This window comes from Carcharhinus amblyrhynchos, chromosome 20, assembly GCF_965287045.1.
Source record: "Carcharhinus amblyrhynchos chromosome 20, sCarAmb.v2.hapA, whole genome shotgun sequence".
Taxonomy (NCBI): Eukaryota; Metazoa; Chordata; class Chondrichthyes; order Carcharhiniformes; family Carcharhinidae; genus Carcharhinus; species Carcharhinus amblyrhynchos.
The window spans coordinates 7,657,685-7,683,053 of NC_137343.1; the positions used below are offsets into that span (position 1 = coordinate 7,657,685).

At 40.1% G+C, this 25,369-nt stretch overlaps 1 protein-coding gene across 13 annotated transcripts in view; it reads left to right on the forward strand.

Annotated features, from left to right (window-relative positions):
• The window catches only part of arvcfb (ARVCF delta catenin family member b), a 347,569-nt gene that overhangs the window by 125,820 nt on the left and 196,380 nt on the right, over positions 1–25,369 (forward strand). For 7 of the 13 annotated variants that reach the window (XM_080208039.1, XM_080208047.1, XM_080208046.1 and 4 more), the window contains 2 exons: positions 4,023–4,080; positions 4,189–4,476. The exons of 5 other annotated variants lie outside the window; for them this stretch is intronic. In XM_080208039.1, coding sequence (XP_080064165.1) covers positions 4,267–4,476 — 210 coding nt within the window. In that variant the 5' untranslated portion in view covers positions 4,023–4,080; positions 4,189–4,266. The remainder of the gene's footprint in view (positions 1–4,022; positions 4,081–4,188; positions 4,477–25,369) is intronic. One more of the 13 variants, XM_080208040.1, reaches the window with a different exon arrangement.

Below are 25,369 nucleotides of genomic sequence, written 5' to 3' on the forward strand. Positions count from 1 at the left end.
TGGAACTGAGCCACGACAGATCAGCCATGATCTTATTGAATGGTGGGGCAGGCTCGAAGGGCTAGATGGCCTCCTCCTGCTCCTATTTCTTATGTTCTTATGATTGAATCTATTTTACCCACCATTTGAAGAAAAAACCTCATGCTCTAGTCTTGGTATTCATTTAAAGCTTGTTTGTAGTGTGATGGTACCTTGAGTCTGTCAATCACAACAAAACTGTATTGTACCTTCTGATGACTCTATCTTTCCATTTTCCGTTCAGTTCATGTTTTTGCCAGTTTTGAAGGGTGAGCAGACTTCTCAGATTAACTTTGTTTTTATATAATTGCAATTCTAAGCTTGGTTTTGGAGAATACATTCTGTTTGGTCAGCCCAGATGTCTGATGAAATCTGTCACATCACTGAAAAATCTCCATCAGGTTCCCACAGATGCACACAACTTTTGCATGGCCACACCCCACTGCTGATTTAGGTCCTGAGAGCTTGGAAACAGGTTTATGGTTTACCTACTGCTTGCCCAACCAGAATTGCCCTAAGAACATAAGAACATAAAACCCAGCTTGCAGGTGCAGCAGGTGGTCAGGAAGGCAAATGGGATACTGGCCTTCATAGCGAGGGGGATTGAATATAAAAGTAGGGAGGTCTTGCAGCTGTATAGGGCACTAGTGAGGCTGCAGCTGGAGTACTGTGTGCAGTTTTGGGTGCCGCACCTGCGCAAAGATATTTTGGCCTTGGAGGGAGTGCAGAGGAGGTTTACTAGGCTGATACCGGAGTTGAGGGGGTTGAGCTATGAGGAGAGGCTGAATAAACTGGGCTTGTACTCGTTAGAGTTTAGAAGAATGAGGGGAGATCTCATTGAGATGTATAAGATGATGAATGGGATGGATAGGATAGAGGTGGAGAGACTCTTCCCGCTCAAAAAAGACAGTAGGACTAGGGGGCACAGCCTCAAGATAAAAGGGGGGCGGTTTAGAACAGAGTTGAGGAGGAACTTCTTCACTCAAAGGGTGGTGAATCTCTGGAATTCTCTGCCCGTTGAAGTGGTGGAGGCTGCCTCGCTAAATATTTTTAAAACGTGGGTTGATGGGTTTTTGATAAGAGAGGGGATTAAGGGTTATGGGGAGAGGGCGGGAAAGTGGAACTGAGCCACGACAGATCAGCCATGATCTTATTGAATGGTGGGGCAGGCTCGAAGGGCTAGATGGCCTACTCCTGCTCCTATTTCTTATGTTCTTATAAGAAATAGGAGCAGGAGTAGGCCACCTAGCCCTTCGAGCCTGCCCCGCCATTCAATAAGATCATGGCTGATCTGTCGTGTCTCAGTTCCACATTCCCGCCCTCTCCCCATAACCCTTAATCCCCTCACTTATCAAAAACCCATCAACCCGCGTCTTAAAAATATTTAGCGAGGCAGCCTCCACCCCCTCAACAGGCAGAGAATTCCAGAGATTCACCACCCTTTGAGTGAAGAAGTTCCTCCTCAACTCCGTTCTACACCGCCCCCCTTTTATCTTGAGGCTGTGCCCCCTAGTCCTACTGTCCTTTCTGAGGGGAAGAGTCTCTCCACCTCTATCCTATCCATCCCATTCATCATCTTATACGTCTCAATGAGATCTCCCCTCATTCTTCTAAACTCTAACGAGTACAAGCCTAGTTTATTCAGCCTCTCCTCATAGCTCAACCCCCTCAACTCCTGGTATCAGCCTAGTAAACCTCCTCTGCACTTCCTCCAAGGCCAAAATACCCTTGCGTAAGTACGGCGCCCAAAACTGCACACAGTACTCCAGCTGCGGCCTCACCAGTGCCCTATACAGCCGCAGCAAGACCTCCCTACTTTTATATTCAATCCCCCTCGCTATGAAGGCCAGCATCCCATTAGCCTTCCTGACCACCTGCTGATTAGTGTAATGGATCTTAGCGGAGAACACAGTAAGATTGAAAGTTGATGCTTCCCGTCTTGTTGATCTAGCATGACTAGTAAGTCATTAACTAAATTTCCCACGGAAAGGTGATTTCATTCCCCCCATTTACAAGCTGCCGCCATGGAGCGCCACTTCAAAATTATTTTTATGGCTCACTCTCTCTCATATCATTCAATCTTAGTTGATGACTCATCTTACATTTATTTGCTCCCTGGAGAAATAATCCTTTCTTCTCCCTTCTTCTCAATAACTACCTCCTCCCCTGCATCCTATATTCAATGGATTTGTGCTCTGATTTTTCAATTCTCTCTGCGCTCTTATCACAATAGTGCACTACAGTGACTGAACTGCTTAATTTTGATCTCTTGTTTTGCTCTGAAAGCAATTAAACGTTTTTTCCATTCTTTATTTTTTCCATATCTCTTGTGAGACTAATCAACAGCTGTTGCTTCTTACCCCTGATGTCTCCATCCTTAATCTCCTTTATCCATCAACGTTCCAAGATGACTTACTACTTGTGATCACAAACGGAGTTTCCACATTTCCCCCATGTGTAAACTATTTACTTCCCTGGTCAGTGCCAAAAGTTTCCCAGTCCCCTCAAATAATTGAACTGAATTAAGCCAAGTTATGATTTAAATAGATAATCTGCTGTTGGGCAGAAATTTTTGCAATACTGCTTTTATTGCTGAATGGTGAATTGTTGATTGTTAGTCATCTGTGTTCTATTCCCAATTCAGCCTTGTCTCCCTTTCACCACTGCACAATGATCAGTGCTCCTGAATTTACCAGTGTTCTTTGAAAGCTGCTCAGACACACTTTTCCTCCCACCATGCTTCCTGTGTGGCAAAATGAAAATCATCAGTATTTGATTCATTCCATCCCTGAATCGCAAAATTGTAGAATTGTCCCACCTCTTTACCCTTCTGTGCAATTTAAAAGCTTTTAAAAATCAAACTTGGCATCAACAATCATTGTTTTCTGATGCAGCCATTTTTCTTAGCTTTTACATTGCAGACATTTGTGCTGCACTTGGTTTTTATGTAGCAATTTTTAAAGAAGTTCACCGTCGTAAATTTTGAATGACTGGGTGACCCTTTAAGTTGTTTTTAAGAATTCTTGCTTTTCACTGTCAAACATTCTTTAATTGGTCTTGTTTTTACTTGGCGTCAGGTTCATATGATATTAAAAGCAGCATCTCAAGTGGATATAATTTTTCAAAAATAACTGAAGTACTGGGTTTTATAGCTGGAGATATGGAGTATTGACACGGAGTTGTAATGGCAAATCTTTTTAAAACCTTACTCATGTCACAGTGGGAATACTGCACTCAAAATAATCAGAAGGGTGTTGAGACAACAAAGGAACAGTCCAGATTTATTAGGAAGATATCTGGCGTGAAGAAATAGAATAATCCAGAAAAACTGCAGTTTGTCTTTTGTTATAACAGGCGATTACAGGATGATTTGATAAAACTTTTCCCAATCCTGAAGGCTTGGAACAGATTGGTTAGAAATGGACGGTTACCAGTGATTGTGGAGGTAAATAATTGTCAGATTTAGGAGAGCGTAGGAAAACCTTTCCACAGTGTTGAGACTGTTGGGGAGTACAGCGCTGAAGTTAGTGATTTGAGGCAGATGCCATTTTAGGATAGGCTACATGTATGTGTGCTGAGATGAAAGTGGAACAAGCATAAAATTCCCATTTCTTACTCTGATGAACTAACCTGGGTTGGTTGAGCTGAAGGTTTTCATGTTATTTCCGCTTCATATTAAACCAGTTGACATCTCTGCCCAGTGTCAGCAATGGGGTAGAAATCCACACACAAACAGTATTTATAGGGATGTGTGTGTGCCTTTTAAATATTGGATGATTTTTACAGAATTGTCTATATTTTCCTCTGTGCCAAATTTCAGAATAATGGCTTTTGGATTGATAGTTTGTCTTTTTTTAATGTCTGTCTTTAACTTCTATATTAGCTGTTGCTGCTTGCCTTAACACTTGCACTGAAGTTGTTTTTCTGACTTGAATGCTTCACCTGTTAAGTTTGCTATTCCTGTCTTCTAACTTATTTGTTTCTCCTTTTTTTTTTCTCTGCAGCTTTCTGATTCTTAAGGTTGTTGGTGTGCTTTCCAAATCTACTTTGTAGCTGTAGCAGGTGATTTCACATTGTTAACTTTGGAAAAATTAAACTAAACCTAGTGCATCTTTTGCTTTTATTAACCATGTATCAATAATCTTTCTGATTTGTCCTTTTGTTTTTTAGTTTTACTGATCTACTAACCTTTAACGCTTGACTCTAAGGTTGCCTGATTAGTCACTAGGCAAGAACCTCAGGACGATTATGGATGATTATGATGTAAGATCTGCAGCTAGCATTCTAGCTTCGGTTAAAGAACAAGAGGCCCGGTTTGAGAAGTTGACGAGAGCACTTGAAGAAGAGCGTCGTAACGTTTCCATGCAACTTGAGCGTGCCACTATTCCCTCAGAAAGATCAAGTATATCCAACATTGACAACAGTGAGTCGTTTGCATGGCAACAGCTAGTGTTACAGGTAACTTGTCCTTTAATTGTGACTGGACAGAATTTGTGTATTTTACCACAGAGACCAAACAAATGGAGGTCATCTTTGTGAGCGAGAACTGTTGTAATTTCCTTGCAGATGTAAATGAGTGCACACTCTGGCAGAAACTTAAAATTATACAGTAAAGCTCTAAATATGGAGATGGCAAATGAAACATTAAAATTGCCTGGGCTTGCTGTGCTCCTATGAAGTGTGAATGTTACTTTGTGCAAGTATATTTATTGGCTTTTTATTAGAGACTGGTTATTTCTGTGAGGTTATTGTAGGGGTGATATCGAATCCAAGTGTATTGTGTTTGGGATCAGAATTTCTTAATTTCCACAACGAAGTCTTTCCCTTGAATCGAAAAAGAAACAATTGTTTGACCCTTTGGTTTTTAAAGTTATGAGTGAGTTTATGGTTTACATTAAAAAGATTCTCCGAATTAATACCTTGATGCTTTAATCCCATGACAATCTGCTTCCTTAAATTTGTTTTAAGATTCATGGAACCATCATCATTGCATTGAGTGTTGGATTGGATGGTTTGTGTTATGTTCCTAAACACATTACAGTAGGTAGGACAACCTGAACACACAAGTATTTTAATCTAGCAAGGATGTAGGCATGTAACTCGCTATACCTTTTCAAGTGGATTCACGTAGTTCCCTTGAATTGGGAAGTTGAGACACCAATTATCTTTGATTATATTTCTTAGGCCTAATCATATTTAAGGTGCAATATTGAGTGACCAACGCAGAAATGGAAAATGCACAAATGATGAACACAGCCCTTCCTTCATGCCGTTGTCAGAACTGTGAAACTCCCTCACAGCATTGTGGAAGTACCAACTCCACTTGTCCTGTCATCGTTTAAGAATGATGTGGATATGCTGGCGTTGGACTGGGGTAAACACAGTAAAAAGTCTGACAACACCAGAGTTCTGGCCTCAGAGTTCTGAGGCCAGAACTCTCCATTCACCTGCCGAAGGGACAAACCCCAAAAGCTTGTGAGTTTACTATCAAATAAATCGGTTGGACTTAAACCTGATGTTGTCAGACTTTTTACATCGTTTAAGAAGGCAGTTCACGTCACCATCTCTAGGGCAATTGGGGATGGGCATAAATGCTGACCTTGTCAATGATACATATCTCATGAATTAATAAAAAGGAATTGCACAATATGCAAAACAGTTTCAGGCTAAAAAGCCCAACAGTTCTTCAAAACTCTGAGCTTTCACCCAACAATTTTCTTCTCTAAAAGAGATAGCTGAGGAATTTTTTTCCCCTGCAGCTTTCTGATTCTGCTTAGGGCTGTTGGTGTGCTTTCCAAATCTATTTTGTGGCCGTAGCAAGTGATTTCACATTGTTAACGTTGGAAAAATTAAACTAAACCTAGTGTGTCTTTTGCTTTTATTAACCATGTATCAGCAATCTTTGATTGTCTTTTTTCTTTAGTTTAACTGATCTGCTAACCTTTCACACTTGACCCTAAGGTTGCCTGATTAGTCACCAGGCAAAGAACCTCAGGATGATTATGGGTGATTCTGATGTAAGATCTGCAGCTAGCATTCTAGCTTTGTTTAATGTGGAGGCGTTGGTGGTGATCTTTCAGGAATCACTGGAGGCAGGTGGGGGTCCCAGCAAACTGCAAAGTAGCTAATGTAACACTGATGGTTAAGAAGGGAGGGAGGCAGCAGATGGGAAATTATAGGCAGGTTAGCCTGACTTCAGTCATTGGCAAGATTTTGGAGTCCATCATTAAAGATGAGATGGAGTACTTGGGAGTGCATGATAAAATAGGGATGAGTCACACAGCTTTGTCAAGGGGAGGTCATGTCTGACAAATCTGTTAGAGCTCTTTGAGAAGGTAAGAAGGAAGTTGGGTAAAAGAGAACCAGTGGATGTGATTTAATTAGGTTTCCAAAAGACCTTTTGACAAAGTGCCGCATAGGAGTCCGTTAATAAGTCAAGAACCCATGGTGTTAAATATAAGATCCTGGCATGGATAGAGAATTGACTGACTGAAGAAGGCAGAGAGTGGGGATGAAGCTGTCTTTTTCAGGATGGCAACTGATGAATTAATGGCGGGGCAGGCTCGAAGGGCCAGATAGCCTACTCTTGCTCCTATTTCTTACGTTCTTATGTTCTTATAGTGGTATGCCTTGGGCTGGTGCTGGGACCGCAACTTTTTTTCACAATACACATTACTGATTTGGACAAAGGACCTGAAAGCACTGTTATTACGTTTGCAGATGATACAAAGATATGTAGAGGGACAGGTAGTATTGAGGAAGCAGAGAGCTGCATAAGGACTTTGACAGATTAGAAGAGTGGGCAAAGGAGTGGCAGATGGATTACAATGTGAAAAAGTGAGGTTATGCACTTTGAAAGGAGGAATGGAGGCATAGACTATTTCTGAATGGGGAAATGCTTAGGAAATCAGAAACACAAAGGGACTTGGGAGTCCTTGTTCAAGATTCTCAAGGTTAACGTGCAAGTTCAGTCGATAGTTAGGAAGCCAAATGCAATGTTAGCATTCATGTCAAGAGGGCTAGAATACAAGAGAGGGGATGTACTCCTGAGGCTGCATAAGACTCTGGTTAGACCCCATTTGGAGTATTGTGAGCAGTTTTGAGTCTCCTTTCTAAGGAAGGATGTGCTGGCCTTGGAAGGAGTCCAGAGGTGGTGCACAAGAACGATCCCTGGAATGAAGAGGTTGTCGTATGAGGAATGGTTGAGGTCTGTACGTGCTCGTTGGAGTTTAGGATGAAAGGGGATCTTATTGAAACTTGCAGGATACTGTGAGGCCTTGATAGAGTGGACGTGGAAAGTATGTTTCCACTAATGGGTCAAACTAGAATCAGAGGGCACAACCTTGGGCTAAAGGGACGACCCTTAAAAACAGATGAGGAGGAATTTCTTCAGCCAGCGTGTGGCGAATCTGTGGAACCCTTTGTTGCAGAAGGCTGTGGAGGCCAGGCCATTGAATGTCTTCAAGGCTTTTAAGGGGATCAGGGTTTAGAGGGAAATGGCAGGAGAATGGGAGTGTGAAAAATATCAGCCATGATTAAATGGCAGAGCAAACTTGATGGGCCGAATGGCCTAATTCTGCTCCTATGTTTTATGGTCACTCTACCAACACAGCATTTGCATGGCCCCAATAATTGATCTATTCATGCAATATACAACTGCCACTTCTAGGCTATTGAATGTTTTGTCTGTGTTTGTCAACCTGAATGTCAGTCAGTTTGCACGTTACGCAGCTGCATTTTTTTGCTTTAAAAGAAAGACCTTGATGCAGACAGCAAAAGTTAAATCCCAGCTCTCTGCACAGTTTTGCTATCGAGTGCAAAATAGCCCATTTGATAAGGCATTGCGTTCCAAAGAGAATTTTTGAAATACAGAGCAGGTCATTTCCGCCAGATTTGAGTATTGCCAGCATCTTCTGTTGATTTCCAGCACCCGTGGTAGTTTGCTCCTGTACTGCAAACACCTCCCACTATCATAATAGAAGTGGAAAGTTACAGTTCTTGCTGCTTGGTTCTCATTGATTTAATTTATTACTACAGTGGTGGTATACAAATCAACAGTAAAGATGGAGAAAACTGTATTGTCGTCCTGTTGTAATTGAGAATGAACTCAAGAGTTTTGATAGAAAATGCAGCCTACGCATTTTACGGTTGTTGGTCATGAGACAATTTATTTAGTCTTGGTTTATATCTGATTTATATCTGGAAAATGGAATGTGATACTTCGACTAAATTTAATCCGCCTTTATTTCACCTATTTGGTCAAAATAATTTGTCTATTGAGGAAGATAAGTTAGTTGGATTGCAGAAACTTTAAATTTCTTTTTACTGCAGAAATATCAACCTTGCTCAAATCATTCTGTTTGCTCCTTGTATTTTGAGTTTAATTGTGGCAACCAATTATCTCCAGAATGGCTGAAATTTTAAATGCTAGTTGTAGCTTATTAATTTTAGATGAATGTATTCTTCCCTAACATTGAAACATATGTTGGATCAGTGAAATCGTAAGGCCACCAACTACATACTGAGATATTTTTCCTGTGTCACTTTGTTAATTATGGTCCTCTGAACAGTTGTTATGTTATATTACAACACTTCATAAATTTTTGCTGCTTTGTAGAGCTGGAACCATAATTATAACCTTGTAATTGAGGTTTTAATAATGATCCCAACCCTACAAGCATTTCTTTTAATCTCATTTAAAAGAAATGCTTGGTATACTTCAGTTATGTATAACTTGATGCAAATTATCATATATGCTATAGATCATATCTTTGAGTTTTTAACGCCCACTTGGGTGCTGCTGGACATTTGTTCTCTAAATGTCTTTGTTCCAATAAGGCCACATGGTACTAGCTGCAGGCACTTATAAAATGGTAGAATATTGCTTTTTTTCAAAAAGCCTACCATTCTGTTAGTGACCTGATCAAACTTGAAAGCTTTGGGTGCTGGAAGTAAGTGAGAATTCATGTCCTACTATTTTGGCATGAAATACTGTTTGGCTGTGTCATACTTGTTTTGCTTCTAAAAATGAATTGTACATTTTTGTCATAAATCCCAGGTTTTTCAGTCAGCTGATGGTCATCAAGTTATTAAGATAGAATGGAAAAATCTGGAACATTTTATTAAGACTTGGATACAGGTCAAGCTAGTAAAAAGGTGTATTTTGGATTTAAGTGACAAATTTTTTACTCTGTGACAAAAATATTGTATAAAATTACAGAAAGAAAAGCAATGGAGGCTGAATCCTTGGAATCATTTAAGAAGAAATTGGGTACTGAAATTGGAGGAGTTTAATTAAAATGGATGAATTGTTGTCCTTTGTCTATATACCTTGTTCAGAAGTAGCATCATCTCTTACGTTCTTATGTTATCTCGCTACTGTTTCCTACTAGAACACATTATAGTGAAAATGTGTACTATTTGGTGTTGTACATTTTTGGGAAGGGGTTTCATTTATACATTGGGGATGTAATCTAGATAATTTCTTCTAAATGAAAGTTTTGTTTTACATTCTTCCGCTCCAATGTTGAAGGTTGTTTTATTTGATTGTACCTAATTTTCAATTGATTAGATTTATTGCGATTTTTTTTCACTGTTTTAGATCAAAGTTTTGCCAGTTAGTCTATGACTTTGAGAACAGAAGTGGAAATATAAGACCAAGATAAATCCTTGCTTTAATTCTATTTCAGAAGTATGGTAAGCCCTCACTTAAGTTGAAGTTACAAGCACAGCCTGAAAAATCATGACTTTAAGTGAATCATGTGTTTCCATAGGAACCAAAATGTCAAAGCTGGAGTTTGTTTTTTTTTCATGTGGTCAAATCATTCATGGCACCATGCATTCAGTGCTTGAATAACTTTGCAGCAGTAATAGTGCATACGTTTAAGGCCTAAAAATCACCCAAACGGTCCTGTGCCATACCCACAGTATTTCTGAAACTCAGCTATGTTTCACTTGCTTTCCTTTCCCATTTTGTCTTTCTCCCTCTTGTCTTTCCCACCACGTCCCCCTTTCCTTCCGTTCCTTGATATCCCAGCCTTTCTCTCTTGCTATCCCCTTAAAAGATTAAAGATTAGTTTTGCTCGATTCTAACTTGAAACAGATCATGTATTTTGCCCAGGTTCCAATTCACTGTACTAGCTTGATTGTTGAGTGTTTTTTTTATTATTTGTTTGTTCATGGGACTTGGGCATCATTGGCTGGCCAGCATTTATTGCCTGTCCCTTGTTGGTTTTGAGTGGGGAGCTGTCTCCTTAAAACACTGCAGTCCACATGCTGTGAGTTGACCCGCAATACGGTTAAACTTTGTAGTGATTGATACAATAGAGGACAGCTGAGATTCAACCACATTGCCATGGCTCTTGTGTCACATCTAGGCCAGACCAGGTTAGGATGGCAGATTTCCTTTCCTAAAGAACATTAGTGAATCAAATGGGTTTTTCTGACAATTAATAATGGTTTCATGGTCATCAGTAGATTCTTAATTCCCAATATTTTTTATTGAATTCAAATTCCACTATCTGTCATGGAAGGAATCAAACTCTTGGTCCCAGAACATCAGCTGAGTTTCTGGATTAATAGTCTAGCGATGATACCACTAGGCCATCTCCTTTAATATACCCAAGTTTGAAAAGCATTTCTTTTTATATTGACTGTACCTAAAGTTTAAATTATTAAATAGGTGTTTTTGTATTTTTTCAAGACCATTGGAAAGAATATTTGCATTTGAACTTGACGTGAAATCTTCTGAAGTTCTTCAATTATAAAATTAGACGAGTAAGAAAAGCTTTGTTGCAGCAGTTCAGAATGAAATAGATTAAATGTTTGTTTGGGACTGTCTCTTAATGTTAGAGACCAGGTCAGAATATCCCAAGGAATACCATGAATTTAGATTATACCCCAACATTTTTAATTTTGGTATAATGTGTTTTGTTCTGGGTATGATTCTATTAACCCACTGGGAAGCTTTTATGAAGACAAACTTTATTTAACAACACTTAGAGTATAACAAAAGGAATGAGCATGACTTTTATCAATTGAATGACTTTAAACATGATTCTGTACAATTCTTAACAGCTACCTATCTCTATCATTCCAAATAAAGCAATATCCCCACAGACACACGTTCCCCCTTCAGAATGGGTTACACAAAAAACATATTGGCTGACATGGATGCTAGATTTCCAGCCTTTTAACTCTTCTGGACAGAGATAAAGAAACCTGTCTTCTCACTCCCATACAGCAGCCTCCAGAAACGCACCCATTTCCTGGCCAATTTCAGTCTTCGAATCCAGAGAGCAAAAAAAAGGCACTCTTCTTGAACAATTCCAAGCAGCAACAGATTATTTCTGTGTAAAACTTGTCTTGCCCAATCACATGATTTTTCCTGTCCACCATCCATCTCCAGTCCAAGTCTGAAAAACCCCAGGAGAAACCACTAAAAGAACAGAACTTCATTAGTCCAGATTAAAACAAACTCCTTGGCAATTAAGATCAGTTACGCTGCTGCAGCACCAACAGGGGCAGCTGGTTACACACAAGGCGGCACCAGTAAGTAAAACTGACTTCTTAAAAAAAAATCCTGCATGAGAAACAAAACACACGCACATTTCTTAAAGACAAGTATTGTCACGCTTGCATAAACATGGCAAATCACCATGTTCCTTGGTCAGCATCCAAATCTGTGACTGCTACCATCCGAACAGGCAAGAGCAGCGGTTGCATGGTATCGCCACCAAGTTTCTTTCCAAGCCACTCACTATCCTGATTTGGAATTATACTACCATCCCTTCACTGCGGCTGGATTGAAGTCCTGGAACTCCCTCCCTAACAGCACTGTGAGTGTTCCTAACCCTATATGGATTACAATGGATTACAATGGTTCATGAAGGTGGAACGCCATCACCTTCTCATAGAGCATAGAAAAGCTACAGCACAAACAGGCCCTTCGGCCCACAAGTTGCACTGATGATATCCATACCTACTAGGCTTACTTATAACCCTCAATTCTGTTAAGCTCCATGTATTCATCCAGAAGTCTCTTAAAAGACCTGATCGAATTTGCCTCCACCACCACCGACGGCAGCCGATTCCACTCACCCACCCCCTCCTGAGTGAAAAACTTGCCCCTGATATCTCCTCTCTACCTACTCCCCAGCACCTTAAACCTGTGTCTTCTCGTAGCAACCATTCCAGTCTGGGAATCCACCCGATCTATACCTCTCAACATCTATACATTTCTATCAGGTCACCTCTCATCCTCCTTTTCTCTAAGGAGACAAGACTGAGCTCCCTCAACCTATCCTCATAAGGCATGCCACCCAATCCAGGCAACATCCTTGTAAATCTCCTCTGCACCCTTTCAATAGCTTCCACATCCCTCCTGTAATGAGGCGACCAGAACTGAGCACAGTACTCCAAGTGGGGTCTGACTAGGGTCTTATAAAGCTGCAACATTATCTCCCGACTCCTAAACACAATCCCTTGATTGATGAAAGCCAGTACACTGTACGCCGCCTTAACCACATCCTCTACCTGCGAGGCCGATTTTAAGAGTCCTGTGGACCCAGACCCCAAGGTCCTTCTGATCCTCTATACACTGCTAAGAGTCTTACCCTTGATATTACACTCCATCCCATTTGACCTGCCAAAATGGACCATTACACATTTATCCAGGTTGAAGTCCATCTGCCACTTCTCCGCCCAGTCTTGCATCCTACCTGTGTCACACTGCAACCTCTGACACCCCTCCAAACTGTCTACAACACTACCAATCTTCGTGTTGTCAGCAAACTTACCAACCCATCCCTCCACTTTGCCATCCAGGTCATTTATGAAAATTACAAACAGCAAGTGTCCTAGAACAGATCCCTGGGGCACTCCACTGGTGACTGACCTCCATGCAGAAAAAGACCCATGTATAACCACTCTGCCTCCTGTGGGCAAGCCAGTTCTGGCTTCACAAGGCAACAGCCCCTTGGATCCCATGCCCTCTCACTTTCTCAAGAAGTCTTGCATGGGGGACCGTATCGAATGCCTTGCTGAAGTCCGTATAAATCACATCTACCGCTCTTCCTTCGTCAATGTATTTAATCATATTTTCAAAGAACTCGACCAGGCTTGTAAGGCACGATCTGCCTTTGACAAAGCCATGCTGACTATTGAGCATACTAAACTCCTCTAAATGTTCATAAATCCTGTCCCTCAGAATCTTCTCCATCAACTTGCCCACCACTGAGGTTTGAGTCACTGGTCGGTAATTTCCTGGGCTATCCCTGTTCCCTTTCTTGAATATAGGAACCACATTTGCAGTCCTCCAATCCTCCAGAACCTCTCCCATTGCCATCAACAGCGCAAAGATCATCGCCAGAAGTTCTGCAATCTCTTCCCTGGCCTCCCACAGTAGCCTGGGGTACATCCCGTCAATTCTCGAGGGCAATTAAGGATGAGCACATGGGCTGGTCTAGTCAGCAATACCTGCACTCCATGAATGAATAAATAAAATCAGATTGAAGAGTTTTCAAGGTGATATTCCAATAATGAGGCACATTTTTCTCAATTAGTGCTGGAGTCTTTAATTTGCTTAATTCTAAAAGTTACCAACTTTTACTGTAGGAGTTTTTGAAAACATCTCAATTTTCTGTATGGATATTGATTTTTCAAAAGCCATTTTTCTGTTAAAACCGATGTACCTAAATGATCAGAGATATTCCAAGCTGTTCCACTCCAGAAAACACACTAAATGATAACAGAAATCTCGTTAACCAGGACAATAATAATGATACTCTTGTTTGTGCTTTATTTATGTTAATAGGAAATCATCTTGCACTTTTTTTAGAAAAGGGTAATTAATTATCAAAGCTACTGATGTGCAGAACTTAATGCTGAAAATATTCTGACCAATGTTCGTTCCTTCCTTCCCAAATAAATTTGGCTTGGATTCAAGATTATTGAAGGGTTGAGGGCATGAACTTGGTTAATTTTGACCCATTTTCTAAATGGTCTGGAGAAGGAGAATGGGGAGAATGGTTCGAGGGAGATAAATCAGCACAAATTGTCTTGAACCACATTAGGTACTTGAGTTGGAAGAAGGACAAAGACTTGATCCTTTTTATAAAATTAGGAGTAGGAAGGAAAGTGGGATAGTTGAGTGTGATTGCACTCAATTTCAAGCTACTGGTTTGAATAAATGGGTCCACTGGGCTTTTCTGGAAACGATAACTAAATCTTGAATTTGCTTTTTAAAGCAGGGTGGTGCAAGGTAGACGGTCAAAACCTAAAGGACAGCTTGATAAACTTTCATCAAGCAACTCCATGAACCTGAGTAGTCAAAAAGGGTCAAGATATTAACTTATTTAGTAATCTGCTGTATGAATGATTATCCATTCTACCAGCAGCAATCCATGCCAATCTTTAAGTTAGATATATTTGTGCATTAACAGTGCTGCTGGGGCCTGAGATAATCTGTTAACAGTGGATGTTGTGACCTTGAATGTGCTTTTGTGGGAGAGAGATTGGTTTTTAGTCACATTCAGTTTTGCAGTAGTGTACGTCATCCAATCAGTTCACGGAAATTAGCTTCCTCATCTTCTGTTAAACATGTTTGGGCAGTACTTGTAACATCAAGCAAAATTTGTTTGCTCTGGTGTAATATCCGTTAATTTTTATGCTTTTAGTTGCATGGTTTCATGAGCTGGACTTTAGTTCATTGTGTGGGTGGAATGTAGTATTTGTTATAGTTGAATAAGACTATTTTACATTAAGCTGTATAGTCAATTACTGCATTTGCAGAAAAGTTGGTTTAAAGAATCTCTTATAATTTTTTCTTGTATTTAAGTGATTAGGCTTCAAAATTAAATGGCTTCATTATTGTTTTTTGAAAATTAATGTTAATGTTGTAATTTTATTAACTAGTTGGATTTTGTAGCAGTAAGGAACATCATACCCACAGCAAATAAATATAGTCTTATATCCCTGTCTGATACGATTAACTTAATCATTTTGTGAAAACTCAAGGCCTGAGGGAATGCAAATTGTTTTGCTGCTTTTTGGAGATGTGTTGCAGAGAGTTGGTGAGGGTAGGATTATGTACATCTGTAGTTCCACCTTGTTACTTTGTAATATTTTGATTCTTGCTGTTGAGGCTATCACATGAATAACGTTTACGTAAGTGAATTGTTGGAACCTTGTCTGGTTGCGTTCTGGCATGAGTAACATGCCACTTTCAAAAATAAAGTAACTCTATCAATAGCTTGTGATGCAAATTCTGCAGATGAGCCATGCTGATCTGGAGGTTGCAACTGAAATTCTGTTAATTCATACTCATTGTGAGGAGAAAAAGAATGGGAGTGATTGTGTAATTGGTTTTGCATCCATGGTGAGGAAGTGGAACGTTACCTAGAGATTTCAGTCTTCAGAGGAACATTGGAAATGGGAGCACCAGTAGGCCCTCTAAACCTGCCATGCCACTCAACTAGATTGTGGCTGATTTTCTACCTCAGTATCATTTTCCTGTTCCATCACCGTGTCCCCTGATGCTTGCTATCTTAATCTATTAATCCTTCTCTTGCAAATACTGAATGGTTGAACCTCTGCAGCCCTCATTGGTAGAGAATGCCACAGATACATCATACTGAGTGAAGAAATTCCTCCTCAGCTCAATCCCAAATGGATTACCTTTTTATTCTTAGATGGTATCTCCTCTTCCCCTCCACCCCTCCTAACCATGAATCCATCAATCAACCGAGCACTAAGAGTTTTGTATGCTTTCATGAGATCACCTCTTATCTAAATTTAATACAGACCCAGTCTCATCAATTTCTGCGCATAGAACTGCTATCATCCTGAGGGTCGGTCTAGTGAACCTTTGTTGCCTTCTCTCTATGGCCAGTATATTTGTTCTTCGGAGAGGAAGACCAAAACTGTACACAGTGCTCCAGGTGTGGACTCACCAAGGATTTTGTTTTATTATTTTGTGGGACATGGGCGCTGCTGGCTGGCCAGCATTTATTGCTCACCCCTAGTTGCCAGAGGGCATTTGAGTCAACCACATTGCTGTGGCTCTGGAGTCATATGTAGGCCAGACTGGTAAAGGACAGCAGATTTCCCTCCCTAAAGAACAGTAATGAATCAGATGGGTTTTTTGACAACTGTCAGTGGTTTTATGGTCATCAGTACATTCTTAATTCCAGATAGTTATTGAATTCAAATTCCACCATTGACATTGGGAGATTCGAACCCAGCAAGACTTGTTTACTCAAATCCTCTTGTAACACAGGCCAACCTAACAACATTTGCTTTGTGTATTTCTTGCTACATTTGCATGTTAGCTGTCTTGTGAACAAGGCTATGTCGGTCTCTTTGAGCATCAGCACTTAAAACAAGAACAGGTCCTTAGGCCCTCCAAGCCTGCACCAATCGTGTTGCCTGACTGAACTAAAACGCACTATCCTTCTGGGGACCTTATCCCTCTATTCCCATCCTGTACCCACTTCCACTACCACCTCTGGCAACGTGTTCCAGGCACCCACTACTGTGTAAAAAATCTACCTTGCCCCTCGCACCTTAAACCTGTGCATCATAGTAACTGACTCTTCCACCTTGAGGAAAAAGCTTCTGACTATCTATTCTGGCCATGCCTCTCATAATCTTGTATACTAAATAAATATTCTGCAGTTTTGTTTCTCCTAGCAAAGTGGATTACTTTGCATTTTTGAACATAATTTTCCATTTGCTTCATTCTTGCCAACTACACCTGTCTAAATCCTCTTGAAGCCACTCTGCACTCTCCTCACAACTCACCTTTCTATGTTGTTTTGCGTCAACAATAAACTAGGAAATACTACATTTGGCCCCCACATTCAAATCATTGATATAGATTGTCATTAGCTGGGGCCCAAGCATTTATACTTGGGGCATTCTCCTATCCCTGAAAGTTTTTGTACAAGTCTTCCTAAAGACTGACATACATCTCCACCAATTTCATGAAAATTCTCCTGTCTCTGCCTGTAGTGGGTTTACATTTGTCTTTGTTCTTTTCCTTTTTACATACCCACGGAGGTTTTTACAGTCTGTTTTTATGTTTGTCATTAGTTTACTACTTTCTATCAGTTTCTTGGTCCTTATTTGCTGAATTCTAAAATGTACCCAATCGTCACAAGCCTACTTGTGACACTCAAGTTTTGGTAACTCGAGCCTTTTTTAATGCTTTCTGCCCATCCCATTAACAAAGATAAGCAGTCACGTAGGATGTGGTAACTAACTGTACTGCAGGACAGAACATACACGAAGAAATAAATGCAGTGTGTAAGAAATCTATTGTGTGAATCATGAAATTAATCTACATGTAGGTTGGGAAAATTTGGCAAGAGTAGCTTGGAAAATGGGTTTGTAGTGTTTTCAGTGCAATTTCTTAAGGAGCAGGCTATCTTCTGGTAATATGCAATGAGAGGATTAAGCAATAGCCTCATGGTAAAGGTGTCTCCAGGTGACAGCAGTCACAACATGATGGCGTTCAGTTGGAAATGGAGAAGTATAGGCCCATGACTTGTGCCTTGAACGTAAATTGAAGGAAACTGAGAGTATGAAGACTGAGTTCGGTAAGGTGTACTGAGAAATTAGCACAATAGAGTTGCAATGGCCGATTTTAATAATGCTGAAAAGATTTATCCTAGTGAGAAAGAGAAGTGGCTAACAGAAGCTAAGGATAGTATGTAATTGAAAGAAACACACTGTCCTGCAGAGATGAGTGGTGGTAGATCAGAGGATTGGACAAATTTTAAGAAGTAGTGAAGAATGGGAATTTTCACAATAACTTTGTTGTGGTGTCAATGTAAGCCTACTTGTGACACTAATAAACTTAAAAGAATGACTGAACAAAACTAGCTTGGAGTGTTAAAAACAGATAGTAAACGTTTCTACAAGTATTTGAATAACTAAAGTTATTGCTGCCCTCTGGAGAGCGAGTCTGGGGATTTGATAATGGAAATCAAATAAATGGCAAGGGGGTTGAAAGGCTATTTTGTGTCCCTCCACGTTGCAGAGACTTTGAAAACTTCTCAAAGATTGTTGAAAATCAAGAGATGATGGGGAGAGAAGAACATAATACAATTTCCAGGGAAAGGATGCTCGGAAAGCATTAGGCTGGAAGGTTGTCAAGTCTCCAGAACCAAATGGCCTGTATCCTAGGGCTTAAGTGGTGGCAGCATGTAGATTTGTTATAATCTTCCAAAATTCCTTTTGATTCTGGAAAGATTTAAGTGGATTGGCAAATGGCTGGTGTAGCACTTGTAGAAGTGGACAGAAAGCAGGAAACAATAGACCAGTTATTCTAACATCTGTCACAGGGAAAGTGCTAGAATCTATTATTAAGGAGGTTGTAGTAGAACATTTTAGCAATTACAACTTGGTCAGGCAGAGCCAAAGTGGCTTTGTGAAAGGAAAGTGTTCGAGTTTTTTTCTTGACAAAGTGGTGGATAAAGGTGGAAATCAGTAGATGTAGGATTTCCAAAAGGCATCACGTCAAAGGCTACAAAATAAGAGCACGTACTGCAGGGGTAACATTAGCATAGATAAAGGATTGGTTGGCTAACAGCAGAGTAGGGATAAGTGAATCATTTTTGGATTAGCAAGTTGTAACTAGTGGACTGCCAATCAGTGGTGGTCATCAACTGTTTACAATTACATCAATAACTTGGATGAAAGGACTGAAGGAAAAGTCTAAATTTGCTGATGACACCAGAATAGGTAGGAAAATAATTTGTCAGGAGGAGATAGAGTGTCTGCAAAGGAATGTAAATACATTAAGTGGGTAAAAGCCTGGCAGATGGAGTATAGCATGGATAAATGTGAAGTTGTTTACTTTGGGAAGAATAGAAAAGTTGTAGATACTTAAATTCAGAACTCATTGGTACAGAGTGATTTAGATATCCTGGTATATGAAGCTAAAAGTTGCTGTGCAAATGATTAGGAAGGCAAATGGAATGTTGATGTTTATTGCAAGAGGATTGGAATTTAAGACAAATGGGTCATTCTGACGTGAAATATTGGTTCTATTTTCTCTCCACAGATGCTGTCAGATCTGCTAAGATTTTTCAGCTTCCTGCATCTGCAGTAATTTGAGGGGAGTTCTCCTGTAGCTGTACAGGTCCTTGGTGAGACCACATCTGGAGTAATGTGCAGTTTTGGTCTGATATCTAAAAAAAAACAATTTTTTTAGAAGCAGTTCAGAGAAAGGTCACTGGACTCGTTCCTGGAATGATGGGTGGTGCTGTTGTTTGATGAAAGGTTGAACAGTTAGCCTATACCCATAGGAGTTTAGAAGAATGCAAAGTGATTTTATTGAAACATGTAAGATTTGGCAGGGATTTGATTGGGTAGTTACGTGGAGGATGTTTCCCTTTGTGGGGAAGACTAAAACTGGATGAAGTTGTTTTAAAATTAAGGGCCCTCTCTTTTAAGACTGTTACGAGGAGAAATTTTTTCTCCCCAAGGGTTGCTGTGTGTAGAATTCTGTTCCCCAGATTGTAGTGGACTCTGGGTCTTTGAACTTATTCAAGGTCGATTAAGACACATTTTTGTTGAGTGGAGTTGAGGGTTCTGGGGAACAGGCAGGAAAGTGGACGTGAGACCTCAAGCAGATCAGCCATGAGCTTATTGAATGATGAAACTGGCTCAAAGGGCCAAATGGTCTATTCATGCTCCCTAAATGTCCTAAGAGTCAGCTATATTGCTCTGGGTCTGGAGTCACCTGTAGGCTAGACTTGTGTATGGACTTGCTCTCTGAACCCATTGAGCTTACTGATGTCTTCTATGGCCATCAATAGTTATATGACCACCATTGCTGAGACTAGCTTTATATTCCTTTTATTCTTATTTGAATTAAATTCACCAGCTGTTGGGATCTGAACCTATGTTTCCAGTGAATTAACTTGGCCCTCTGGGTTATTTCAGTGACATTTACCACTCTGTCATTTACCTCAACATCTCCCTATGATCTAATATGATCGTTAACTTCACTTATTAGCCATGGCTTGACCACCTTTCCAGCTGGGTTTTTGTGCATCGAGAAATGTAAATTTACTTCATATCATGCATTTATTCTTTCAATGCCAACCATTGCCTGTTTGCTTTATTGTAGTTTCTCAATCTGCCATGGCCAATTTGCTGTTCATATCTTTGCAGTTTCCTTGGCTTGGATGTAAAACCCCATTTTCAGATTGAATCTTCAAACTTAATGTAAAATTTTACTTCATAGAAAATTCCTTCACTGTGTGGCTACTTTGATGGAGGCCTTTTACAATGTGATTATTAATTAACTCTTTCTCCTTGCACATAAAGTTGCAACGGTTACTGTTGCTTCAGAGTGGATGTTGAAGGCAGTGAATGCTTGTTTTGGCTGTTTGCAGTGCCTTGTATTTCATTCCCACGTCATAACTGTTTCAACTGAGGACCTAGCTTCTGAATGTTAATGTTAATTTTTGATTTACCTGGTGGGATGCATGGAAGAGGAGCATCAGAAGTTTGCTGAATCCTCGTTATCTGTAAAAGTTACATTTCCCTCCAGCGTTTGGTGTACCCTGGCTGGCTATTGGCTCATCCCTTTATACAGCTCTGGTTGTGACGATTAACTAATATGCAAGACTTGGGTCTGCATGGCTCAATGCTGCTCTAAGTAGCTTTCTAAAGCTAACATTTTAGTGATTTTAGTTTTACCTTGAAGGCCAAAATTTCTATTTCTTTAACTTGCGTTTGCAATTGGTACCAGAATACAGACCATGCTGGTTCTTGGCTTAAATTGAATATAAATATTGCAGTAGCATTTATTTAACATGTCACAATTTCTTGCCAAATACTACATTAAATGTGATTGGCTTGAATTCAGTTTTAACAAATCAATGATAGGATGAAATCTAACTATATGGACTTGTGAACATTCTTTACACAATGTATTTTTGAGCTTTCTGAAAATAATCATCTCAAAATAGCTATACAGCACTTTCAGAAGCTAGACTTGTTTTGCTGAACACCTGTTTTCACACTGGGATTTGGCTTTTGTCTAGCATTCATTGTTATTAAATTGAGCCATCTGTGTAGATGAACAACTGCTGTACGTATAGAAGAATTCTGTTTGCTTGTGCTTTGTATAACCACCATCAAGCAACCATGCATGGGTTTTTGATTTGATTTATTATCGTCAGATAGAGGTTTAAACAGATCCAACAGGTTGATGACATGGAAACAAGTCCTTTGGCCCAACTTGTCTATACCACCCTTTTTTAACCACTAAGCTAGTCCCACTTGCCCACATTTGGCCCATATCTCTCTACCATCTTACACAAACTGTTTAAATGCTTTTTAAAAGACAAAATCGTACCTGCCTCTGCTATTACCTCTGGCAGCTTGTTCTAGACACTCACCACCCTCTGTGGGGGGGAAACAAATTGCCCCTCTGGACCCTTTCGTATCTTACCCGTCTTGTCTTACAGGTTTAGGCTCCCCTATGTTTGGGGAAAAACTGTTGACTATCTAAGTAAACCAAGCGCCTCATTATTTTATAGACTTCTAAGATCACTCCTAATTCTCGTACGCTTCAGGGGAAAAAATTGCAGTCTTTCCAGTCTCTCCTTACAATTTAAACCATCAAGTCCCGGTAGCATTCTAGTAATTTTTTTCTAAATTCTTTCTAGTTTAATATCCTTTACATAATAGGGTGACTATAACTGTGCACAGAATTCCAAGTGTGGCCTTCCCATTGTCTTGTACAACTTCAACAAAACACCCCATCCCCTGTGTTCAGTGTTCTGACCAATGAAACCAAGCATGCCGAATGCCTCCTTCACCCTGTCCCCCTATGACTCCACTTTCAAGGAATTATGAACCCTGTACCCCTAGATCTCGTTGCTTTATAACTCTCCCCAACATCGTACCATAGACTGAGCAAGTCGTCATGTATTGGTATACAGTGAAAAGTATTGTTTCTTGCGTCCTATACAGGCAAAGCATATTGTTCGATGAGAAGGAAAGGAGTGAGTGCAGAATGTAGTGTTAGTCATAGCTAGGGCACAGAGAAAGAACTTAGTGCAAGGTAGGTCCATTCAAAAGTCTGGCAGCAGGGAAGAAGCTGTTCTTGAGTCAGTTGGTATGTATCTTTTTCCTCATGGAAGAAAGTGGGACAATCTGTGTCTGGGGTATGTGGAGCCCTTAATTATGCTGGCTGCTTTTTCTGAGATAGCGGGAAATGTAGACAGTCAAGGCTGGTTTGCGTGATGGGACTGAGTTTCATTCACGACCCTTTGTAGTTTCTTGCAGTCTTGGGCAGAGCAGGAATCGTACCAAGTTGTGATACAACCGGAAAGAATACTTTCTATCGTACATCTAAAAGTTAGTGCAAGTTGTAGCTGACACGCCAAATTTCCTAGTCTTCTGAGGGTGTAGAGACACTGGTGGGCTTTCTTAATTTTAGCGTTGGCATTGGGGGGGTGAGGACAAGGACAGGTTGTTGGTAATCTCTACACCTGTGAAAGATCGGTTTCTTTGTAAATTGAAGCAATGATGAATGTGTAACTCAGTGGTGAGCATTAGATTTTAAATTTGATTGCTCTCCTTTGTCAAGTCATTTAGAGTTTGAATTAGTTGCAAATTTTTGCCTTTTTGGAAACATTTGGCTATTTGTAACTTTATTTGATAAAATGAGCTAGCATAATTTAACTTTGCAGCTAAAAAGGTTTCTCAGTTTTGATCTGCTTTGAATCTTGCCCAACATATTGAAATTTATGGTTTAACAGTTTTGTGGCTAAATTTCATTCGTGTGTTGTTTCAAAATCCATGTTTGCTCACAAAATCTTAATGGAAGAAAGAAGCAAAGACTTGTGTCTCAACAGTGACAACACACATTTTAAAAAAAAAAGTGGTGTGGTTTTTCTGTGAGCAAATATGGCATCCATTTTATGCATAATGAAAATGTGCAACAACCTAGTTCATGTTTTTGAGCTCATTTTGAGGGGGACACGGTCATTTTTTAATGGGACCTTTTTAATAGTCCAATGGCATTTTTAATATCCATCCACCATGAGACAGGATCTTGCTATGATGCATCACTGAAGATCTGGCATGCTCAATGTTATCTGCCTATGAAACGTTACACTCACAGATTTTACTAACACAAAGATGATTGGTTTCCTAATAAAAATTGTACTTCTTAAAACGGCATAGCTTTTGCATGTTAAAAGTTTTTTAAAATCTCGACTTAATTATGTTAAGTCAGCAATATGTCACGCCTTGCACGCACCCACCGGCACTCTTGCCCTACATGCTCAGGAGCTTTTTATCCCACAGTGATTTATTTCATAGGTGTGAATAATAACTGTCAATTGGATGCTTGTAGGAAGCGAAAAATCAGATTGTAACGAGATTAAATGCAATTTCTGCCTCTTCCTCATCACTCGCAATCGCCCTCCCCAAATATAATTGATACCTGTTTAAAATTTGGTTTTCATTTGCTGTACCTTTGTGCGAGGTGGTTTGATTCAGTTCATTGAAGTGCTTTGGGATACTTAGTCTGTAATTATTTTGAGATTAATGCAGCTGGTGCCATTCCTTAGACGAACTTGTCAATTTGGTGGCTGGGCTATTGGAATTTTTTTCAAACTTGAACCCTTCTCCCCATAGTGAATCTGACAACTTTATTTTCCAGTTGACCCAGCTGCTTGAGGCCTATAGGTTGAGAGACATGTCACTAAGACCAACATACACAATAAAAATGCAATTTAAAAATTTGTATCAAACCACTCTGATTCTGCTTCACGATTTGGAATCCTTTGGATCATCTAGTGGCAGAGGTTGTATCTGATCATAACATAAGCTAGGAGTAGGTCATTCAGTCCTTTAACCTTGCTCTGCCATTCAGTATAAGTATGGTTCATGTGCATCTGTAATAGATCAAGGGAGATGTGTATATAAAAAGCTGGGACAATCCATAGGGACCTTGCCAATCATGTGGCCCTCAGAAAATGCTCCCCAAAGTGCCACTTGCTCCTGAAATCCTAAATGCACTGATGTAGGAATGAAGAAGAGAACTAGTAAGGTACACAGAAGGCTCTGGATTAAAAAAGGTAACAGGAAAAACAACTGGAAAACTCATGAGGAAGGGTCATCCAGACTAGGAATATTGGCTGTATTCTCTCTTCACAGATGCTGTCAGCCTTGCTAAGATTTTCCAGCATTTTCTGTTCTTGTTTCAGGAAAGATTTGATGGACTGGAAGACTTCCAGAGCACCTCAGTTCAATGCATGGGATTTTTAAATTTCGAGGGCTCTGGTTTCCTTCCACAGTTCAAAGATGTGCGGGTTAGGTTGATTTGGCCATGCTAAATTGCACCTTAGTGTCAGGAGGATTAGCAGGGTAAGTATGTAGGGTTGGAGCTTGAGTGGGATAGTTGTTGGTGAGGCTCAATGGACCGACTGGCCGCCTCCTGCACTGTCACGATTCTATGATTCAATAACAGTGAAGGAATGACAATGTTTCCAGGTCAGAATGGTGAGTAACTTGGAGGGGAATGTCCAGATGGTGTCTGCTGCCCTTGCCCAAGATGGTAGAGATTGAGAGTTTCAAAGTTGCATCTTGTACATACTGCTGCCACTGTATGTTGGTGGTGGAAGGAGAGAATACTTGAGGATAGGGTGCTAATCAATTGGATAGTTTTTCACCTAGTTGTGTCAAACTCACCCAGGCCAGTGGAAAATATTCCATCACACATGATTTCTGTAGTGTTGATGGTGTACAGTGTTTGGGGAGGAGTCGGGGTGGTCTAATTCTTATAGTTGGTGGCCAGGCTTTGAGCTGCTCTTGTCACCAGTGTTTATATGGATAGTCCAGTTCAGGCAACCCGCCCAGAATGTTAATGTAAGAGTAGGCAACTTAGCACCTTCACCATTCTGTCCACACATCTCTTAATAAAGGGAATCTATCAATTTCAGATATAAGTTCAATAATTGGGACTGGCATCAATTGTCATTTGTGGAAGAGATTTCCAACCTCTTACCAGCCTCTTTGTGATGAAGTGTTCCTAATTTCATTCTTGAAACATCTACCTTAATATTTTGACTCTACTGCCTGGTCCGAGACTCCCCAAACAGCATAAATGGTTTCTTTCTATATACTGAAATAACTTTGATTAAGTAACACCTTAACTGTCGAAATTCCAGGAAATAGAACCTACTTGTAACAGTTGGCATCCAGCTTTCTGCTAAATTTATTTTGTACTCCCTCCAAGACTAAGATGTCCTCTTGGAGATATCTTGCCCAAAGCTAAATAAGCTAAGAGCCAATGGCGCTAGAGGAAAGGTACTGGCAT